We start from the raw sequence: 9,179 nt of genomic DNA on the forward strand, positions 1-9,179 counted from the left end.
TTCCAATAATCCCACTTCTAGGAATACAGATTGCATTTTCCAGGATTTTTTTTTCGGGGGGGGGGCGGGAGTTAAAAAGGATTCCCCCAAAGAGCACTATAAAATTACTGAATAAAGACCCATACAAAGTTCATCATCATGAACACCAGAAAGAAACATCTCAAAAGAAACAGCGTGTTAGCATGCAAGTAGAGTTAACTTAGACCCTCACAGTCCATCCTTGCTTTTTAATTTTTATTTTCCTAGAGACCAGTGATGTCCATTATCTGTTTATGCCATCCATTTATCTCTTGATAGTGTCAATTTGAATAATATCCTCATTTTTATTGTTTGTTATGGTTGAGATTTGAGTGTTTTTTGTATATTCTGGACACAGGTTCTTCATCAAATATGTGATTTGCAAATATTTTCTCCCAATCTGTGGGCTTGTCTTTAAATTCTCTAACAGTGTCTTTCAAAGAGCAAGTTTTTAATTTTTGTAAGTTTGATTCATCAATTATGTCTTCTTTGGATTGTGCTCAATTTGACTTTTAAAGCCATGCACATGTATTGCTGTGATCAAATATAATTGTAAAACCTAAAATATGAGTTTTCACTTTAGAGATAGAAGTTTCTATTCAAGGGCTAGCAGCACTTAATTTATGAAAGTTCCAAACAAATTCTCATATCTTAAATTTATTACAGCAGGTCTTCAAATAACATTTTCTTCATTGTTGTTTCTTTTTTTAAAAAAACTTATCTTTATTATTGAAAGTACTAGAGGCCTGGTGCGCAAATTCATGCACCAGTGGGGTCCCTTAGCCTGCCCTGTGGATCAGGCCGAAACCAGCTGTCTGACATCCCCCGAGGGGTCCTGGAGTGCAGGCCAGGCTAGGGACCCCAGCGGTGCATGATCAGGGCTGGGGAGGGAGGAAGGAGGTTGGCCAGCTGAGGAGGGACTGTGGGATTGCTCAGTCCGGATCCACCAGACCCCAGGAGCAAGCTAACCTACTGGTTAGAGTGTCTGCTCCCTGGTGGTCAGTGCACGTCATAGCGAGCGGTTGAGTGGCCTTAGCATATCATTAGCATATTACGCTTTGATTGATTGAACGGCCAACTAGACATTTAGCTTATTAGGCCTTCATTATATAGGATTACAGATGTCCCCTTTTCCCGCATTGGCACATTTCCCCCTCCATCATTGTTGTTTCAGTATGACATTGATGAGATGCAGTAAGAACTTATCTCTTGTTTATATCAATTAGCCTTTGATAAAACTGGTTTCATATTTCAGTTCCCTTGAAGTTGCAGAACCTGTCAACAACGTTAAGTGAGGACTTACTACTGTATATTCTTTATATTTTTTGTTATTGAATATTTTATTTGCCTTTCATTTAATTCTCAAATATTAAAGATATTTTAAATGCTGAGCTAAAAAGTGTGTTTTATTATTGTGGTAGGTTTGTGTGTGTGTTTTTGTTTTTGTTTTTGCCAATTTGCATTTGGAAACAGTCTCTTTTACATTCAGTGTTTATATAGATCCCTAATGTGCTGGATTAGGCAAAGTGTAGTAGATTTATTAAAACCCTCTGGCATGTTAAAGTGCTATCAAAAGAAATAGTCTTCTTGTATTATGTCCTTAATTTGAATTAATAGAACCAATCAGGGAGGGAGAAAACTGTAAATTTTATATTATTTTCGTTACCATGCATTCTTAGTGTTGATAAGGACATTTGAGATCATCTAGTTCAGTGATGGCAAACCTATGACACGCGTGTCAGAGGTGACACGTGAACTCATTTTTTTGGTTGATTTTTCTTTGTTAAATAGCATTTAAATATATAAAATAAATATCAAAATATAAGACTTTGTTTTACTATGGTAGCAAATATCAAAAAATTTCTATATGTGACACGACACCAGAGTTAAGTTAGGGTTTTTCAAAATGCTGACATGCCGAGCTCAAAAGGTTTGCCATCACTGATCTAGTTCAACTCCCACATTTTTCCCCCTGCCTGTAAAGAAGTTGAAGCCAAAAGGTCTAAGTGGCTTGGCCAAGTTCAGGCAGCTATCTTTAGTATGTTAAGGATCCCGTTTTCTAGGTAAGAAAATTTGTGAAGCCCTGGCTGGTTTGGCTCAGTGGATAGAGTGTCAGCCTCTGGACTGAAGGGTCCCAGGTTCGATTCCGGTCAAGGGCACATGCCGAGGTTGCAGGCTCAATCCCCAGTGTGGGGTGTGCAGAAGAGCCAATCAATGAGTCTCATCATTGATGTTTCTCTCTCTCCCCTCTCCCTTCCTCTCTGAAATCAATAAAACTATATTTTAAAAAGGAAAAGAGAAGAAAATATGTGAAACGGATTGGAATATTCTATAACTGATTTACCATAATTTAAATCTGGGCAGCCTGATAAATTAAACTTTGGCTTTAGTGTTCAAATGTTTGGGCCAATCTGTAATAGGTTATAGTTATAAGAGATGCTCAATTTAAGTTGCTTGCTTATGGTGCCTTTATTTTGAGAAATAGTACCACATTTCAGTGTCTAATAATACAGGATTTTACTTTGATACAGTAATTACTTAAAATATTTTGGACAGTAAACACTGGAGGAAACAGTCACTTTTAATTTAATTGTAGAGCATAACTAATCTTTCAGAATTCTCGTCTTGGGTAAAATATTTACGCAATACATTTATAAATAGGTTGTCATTTGGATCTCTATACTACCTTCAAGTGCTGTTGTAAAATAGGAACCAGAAAGAAATATTAGAAGTAACCATTGGAATATTTGGATTCATCTTTTTCCCTTCATACAGGCCTTCTGGTGATGTTCTTGAGACATTCAATTTCTTAGAAAATGCTGATGACAGTGATGAAGAAGAGGAAAATGACATGATTGAAGGGATCCCAGAAGGAAAAGACAAACATCGGATTAATAAACACAAAGTAGGAACTTGATTTTCTATTCTTATTAGCTAAAATATATATGCTCATATATTTCAAATAGAAATAAACTATTATGAATTACAGATGTATGTGTTGACATTCTTATTGTTTGGTAAGGATTAATAATTTACTTTTGCTTATAACCTAAGAAACAGGTTTATCTGTTTTAGTGGTGATGTGGGTTAGCTATAGGAGCAAAAGTAGTTTGCGTGATCCATTTGTGAATTATCATAGTAATGTACAATATTTCAAGTATGTAAAAAAAAAAGGATAGGTTCAGTTATAGTTCTTGGGGATGTTACAGTGGGGTAGGGAAATGTCATTGTGTCTATAAAAGCAGTTTTTAATCTTTTTGCCACATTTTATATTTGCAATATATTCAATATGTGTAACATGAGTAAATAGACATTTTGTTTCCTTTTTTGTTTTATTTTGTTTGTTTCTGTTCTGGGAGGTAAAGCACTATTATAATTACCACAGCTATTGGCTTAGTTAATGTTTCATTAGTTGTATCGTATCTGTAAGTTATAGTTCAAAGTGAATGAGGTCAATTCAGCATAACTTTTCCATTTAAGTGAGTGAATGGGTTTTTTAAAAGGATAATTGAATATATTATAATTAAACAGGTTAACTATTCTTGGTCATTAGCATATTAATACTTCTTACTACCACCTTTCTTGCATCACATTATACAATGTTCTTCACACACTTGAAAACCATTTATCTCTAGGCAGTGGTCAGCAAACTGCGGCTCGGCAAACTGCAGCTCGCGAGCCACATGTGATTCTTTGGCCCCTTGAGTGTGGCTCTTCCACAAAATACCGACTTCTGTGCATGGGCCACGAAGTTTCAGTCACACTGTACGTGTGTGCCCGCACGTGGTATTTTGTGGAAGAGCCACGCTCAAGGGGCTAAAGAGCCGCATGTGGCTCACAAGCCGCCGTTTGCCGACCACAGATCTAGGGTATAATTTAGGATTGGTGAACTACATGGAAAATCTAAAATTTTATACCTAAGTAATTTAAAAATAGGAGTGCCAATGTAAAGATAATTGTGTGAAACTATAAAGAACCCCTTTAAAATGTAGGATAAAAGTAATTTTTGGCTTATGTTTCACTTACAGATAGGTAATGAAGGTTTAGCTGCGGACTTAACTGATGATCCTGATACTGAGGAAGCACTGAAAGAATTTGATTTTTTAGTGACTGCTGAAGATGGTGAAGGAGCTGGAGAAGCACGGAGTTCAGGGGATGGCACAGAATGGGGTAAGGTGATAGTTATGGGCATGGGAGAAATTCTAGCCCTTAAAGATGTATTATTATTAAATGTTATATGTGGAGTGTGTGTATCTGAATGTACGGTGGCAGTTAAACTGAAAGCAAGAAGAGGTATTGAATAATTAGGATCAGTTTCTTTAGTTTGGGCGACTAAACTGTTTCATATATGGTTTTTTGTGGACTTTGATTTTGCAATTTGTCTTGATTTAAAGTTGAAACATTTAGTCAATTTAGAAATCCAGTTTGTTTTAGCAGATTTAAAAAATAAGCATGTATAAACAGTTTTTAAAATTCCCATTAATTAATTTGGTAATGACTTTAGGTTTCAAAAAGACAAAATGCTTTCAGTATGCCTGTATGGTGTTACCTGACTAACTGCTAGGAAGTAATAAAGCTACTAATCTTAAATTATAGCTCTATATTAAGCAAGATTTAGTGAAGGTATTAAACTATTATATAATATTCATTGTGCAAATATGAGGGCCTAGCCTTTGCAAGTGATATGTAATGCTAATAATAATTTTGCTATAACTAAAAGGGAGAATGCCCAGTACTATTTATATAGAGTTAAAAACCCCATTAAAAAGTAAAATAAAAGTGTAAAAAATATTTTAAGATAATAGTTGAGGTTCAGAATGTTGTTCCTATTAAATATGTTCATTCAATCATCTTTTAATATTAGCATGTTATCTGATAGGTAGAATTCAAATTGTATACTGAGTTTTATTAGAGAAGGTTACTAACCTTAACATATTTCACATGAAAACCAAACTTGCTTAGTTACTAGGAAGGAATTAGCACTGGATTTTTAAACTCTAGTGTGGTGATAGGAAACACACTTGGAGTTTTAAAATGCCTCAGGTATGTATTGAAACTGAATATTGCTAATAGCAGGAGAGACAAAACCTTCGTAATAGATTTATTGACTATCCTGATAAAATTCGAGTACCTAAAAGATCTGAATTTTGTTACCAGCTTTCTCATTATTTATAATCCTCAAGTATTGTTTTCAGACCTTCACTTCTCTCCTAAGTGGAAAAAGGAACATTTATTAAAACTGGATAAACTCCACATTAACTTCTAGACTTGAATATAGTTTTTGCACTTATTTGGAAATGACTATATTCTATAAGTTTACTTTTAAAAAATGTTTTTATTGATTTTAGAAAGGCAGAGGGAGAGAGAAACATTGATTGGCTGCCTCCTACCCCTCCCCTCCCCCCCACAACCTAGAGATTGAGCCCAAAACCCAGATAATGTGCCCTGAGTCCCTGAGTGGTTATCAAACCAGTGACCTTAGTGCATGGGACAACAGTCAACTGAGCCACACAAGGCAGGGCTAGAAGTTTACTCTTAAGAATTAGCTTTGCTCAGGAGAAACAGAAGTATCTAAGTTTTCTTTTAGCTTCTCTGCAACTCATTTAATGTTGGAATACCTTTTTTCCAGTAATTTCTAAATTATTATTTATGTTTTTCTGGTTTATTTTATAATTATATAAGCATATTTAACTTATATAAATATATAATTATTTTTAAATCTATGTATGTTTTAGGAGATCTAGAACCCACAATTACATCTGAAGAAAATTAACAATTACCTATAATGCTATTATATAGAGAAAACCATGGTTAACATTTATGTATAAAGACTAGAGGCCTGATGCACGAAATCCATGCAAGAGTAGGCCTTCCTGGCACCAGCTTCCCTCTGGCACCCAGGACCCTGGCTTCCCTCGCAGCCCCAGCTTCGTCTGGAAGGACGTCCAGTCTAATTAGCATATTAGGCTTTTATTATTATAGATTTGTATATCCTATATAATAAAAGCCTAATATGCTAAGTGTCTGGTAGACCGGTCGGCCGTTCAACCAATCAAAGCATAATATGCAAATGATATGCTAAAACCACTCAACCACTTGCTATGACGTGCACTGATCACCAGGGGGAAGACTCTCCGACCAGTAGGTTAGCTTGCTGATGAGATCCGGTGGATCAGGACTGAGCAAGACACGCTGTGGAGCCCTCCCACCATCCCTCCCTGGCTGGCCAACCTCCCACGTCCCTCCCTGGCCCCGATCGTGCACCAGTGGGGTCCCTCAGCCTAGCCTGCACCCTCTCTCAATCCAGGACCCCTTGGGGGATGTCAGAAAGCTGGTTTTGGCCCGATCCCGCGGCCCAGGCCAATGGACTCCACTGGTGTACGAATTCGTGCACCGGGCCTCTAGTTTATTTAATAAAGGATTTTGCTATGTGCTGATTTATAGCCCACACTTTTCACTTGACATATTGTTTTTCTTCAGTCCCACTTTTATAATAGCTGCATAATATTCTGACAATATGTTCTTTTACTTACTTAACCAGTGCTCTGCTGATGTACATTCAGATTATTTTAATTTTTAAAAAATGATCAAAAGCAGTTTTTGGGCATTTGTATAGCTAAACTTTTTTTATTTTGTTTTATTAATCCTAATTTGAGAATAATTTTCCATTGATTTTTTTAAAATTTTTTTATTTTTAGAGAGTGGAAGGGAAAGGAAAAGAGAGAGAGAGAGAGAGAGAGAAAGAGAAAGAGAGACATTGATGTGAGAGACACATCGATTGGTTGCCTCCCGGGGGGCCCTGTCCAGGGCCAGGGACCGAGCCTGCAACCGAGGTCTGTGCCTTTGACACAAATGGAGCCTTCAGTCTGAGGGCCGATGCTCTTTCCATTGAGCCAAACAGGCTAGGACTATATAGCTAAATGTTGACACATACCCATTCCTGTTTCTTTTGCCTAAAATTTCTGGAAGTTTGAATGCTAGTCAAGCTAATATACAGAAATTTCAATCTGTATAAAATGGCATTATATATATAAAAGGCTAAGCAACCGTGCAACCAGTAGTTACGGTGTGCACTGACCACCCGGGGACAGACACTCAATGCAGGAGCTGCCGAGCAGCAGTTCTTGTGTGCCGCACCCCGGAACTAGAGAGGAGGGAGCCGGATTTAGGGGTGCATCACTTGAGAACCACCCTCTCACAATCCGGGACCCCTTGGGGGATGCCGGAGAGCCAGTTACGGCCCGATGCCTGCAGGCCAGGCTGAGGGACCCATCTGCTGGAGGGATGCAAACGCCCTTCGAGCCGCGTCACCGCCCCAGGTGCAGCCATCTGGGGAGAGACTATGGGAGGTTGGCTTCAGGACGTGTCCAGCCCGTCTCACCCAGTCCTGTCCAGTCCCGCCCTGCCCCACTGGCCACCTTCTAATTAATTTTTTTTCAATGCGTACAAATCCGTGCACTGGGACACTGGTTTCTTTAATAAAAGTAGCATATCATGTACAACTGATTGGTCCTTCTGTCCAAAGACTTTTGACTGTAGAGTGAAGAGTCAAGAGAGGATGTAATCAGGGAATGACAACTGTCAATACCTGAGTCTCTGTGTAAATGGAAGTAACTGCCATAGTCTCTTCCTTCCTGAAGAGATTGAAATATCTTTAAAACATTTCAAGTTCTTGAAAAGAACAAGGACTCTTTTAGGATAAAATGGTTCAAGTAGTTTCTTTTGTTAAGAACTGAAAACTGTTATAGGCCCTGTCTAGTGTTTCTGAATTCCTTATTTCTACTCAACAAGTGTCATATTCAGTTCTAAAACAAAGGATGGACATACCAATACTCCTTTATATTTAATTCATTTACTTAAAAGTGAATTTACTTATAAATGGAAGATGGTCATTTTAAGGTTTTGGGTAATGGACACAGATTATTTTTTAAAAATAGTCTGTCTAAATGAAATATATCCCATACCTACCTACTTCAGATAATCTGTTGTTTTTTATTTTGTATACTATCAATCTGCTCAGGTAGCTCTAGTTTTGAAACCTTTTATCCTGTGAACCATTGCTTTTTGGAAAGCTTTTTGATTTTTTTAAATATATTTTGTATTGACTTCAGAGAGGAAGAGAGAGAGAGAGAAAGGGGGGGGAGGGAAGAAGGGAGGGAGGGAGGGAGAGAGAGAGAGAGAGAAACATCAATGATGAGAGAGAATCATTGGTCACTGCCTCCTGCACACTCCCACTGGGATTGAGCCTATATCCCGGTCATGTGCCCTGACCGGGAATTCAACCTGGTCCATGGGTTGATGCTCAACCACTGAGCCACACCAGCCATGTTTTGGAAAGCTTTTAAATTCTGCTCTTTTTTTGTCATCTATGTCAAGTAGACTGATTTTAGTGGTTTTTAGTTTTTACACCCAAAAATACTAGTGAGAATTTCTAATTTTGTTATGTCTCTCATGAAGACTAGACATTTTAAGGATGTTTATTTTCTTCTACACTATTAAACTGTGATCTCTGGAAATTTATAGGACTACAGAATGCAATTAGTACCTAATGTATTTGTTTACTTTTATTTTTTAATTGCATTATTGGGGTGACATTGGTTAATAAAATTATTTAGGTTTCAGGTGTACAATTCTACAATACATCATCTGTATATTGTGTGTTCACCATCCCAAGTCAAGTATCCTTCCATCACTACTTATCTGCCCTTTACCTTCTTTTACCTCCCTCCACCCCCTTTCCCTCTGGAAATCACCATAGTGTTGTCTGTGTGTGATTATTTTTTTAACCCCTTCAACTTTTCACCCATCCCCCAAAACCCACTCCTGCCAGTATGTTCTCTGTATCTATGACTCTGTTTCTGTTTTGTTTGTTAGTTTATATTGTTCATTAGATTCGACATGTAAGTGAAATCGTATGGTACTTGTTTTTCTCTGACATTTCACTTAGCATAATACTCTCCAGGTCCATCCATGCTGTCACAAAAGGTAAGATTTCCTCTTTTTTTAAACTGCCAAGTAATATTCCATTGTGTAAATATACTACAGCTTTTGCATCAACTCATCTGCTGATGGACAGTTGGGATGCTTCCAAATCTTGGTTATTGTAAATAGTGCTGCAGTGAACATCAGGGTGAATATATTCTTTTGAATTAGTGTTTCGG

The 9,179-nt window shown here is 37.5% G+C and overlaps 1 protein-coding gene across 2 annotated transcripts in view; it reads left to right on the plus strand.

The window, feature by feature from the left end:
• STRN3 (striatin 3) overlaps positions 1–9,179 on the plus strand; it is a 105,102-nt gene that overhangs the window by 32,288 nt on the left and 63,635 nt on the right. For both annotated transcript variants that reach the window (XM_006766013.2, XM_006766014.2), the window contains exons 7-8: positions 2,794–2,923; positions 4,047–4,188. In XM_006766013.2, coding sequence (XP_006766076.1) covers positions 2,794–2,923; positions 4,047–4,188 — 272 coding nt within the window. The remainder of the gene's footprint in view (positions 1–2,793; positions 2,924–4,046; positions 4,189–9,179) is intronic.

This window comes from Myotis davidii, unplaced genomic scaffold, assembly GCF_000327345.1.
Source record: "Myotis davidii unplaced genomic scaffold, ASM32734v1 scaffold21, whole genome shotgun sequence".
In the NCBI taxonomy this organism is placed as follows: Eukaryota; Metazoa; Chordata; class Mammalia; order Chiroptera; family Vespertilionidae; genus Myotis; species Myotis davidii.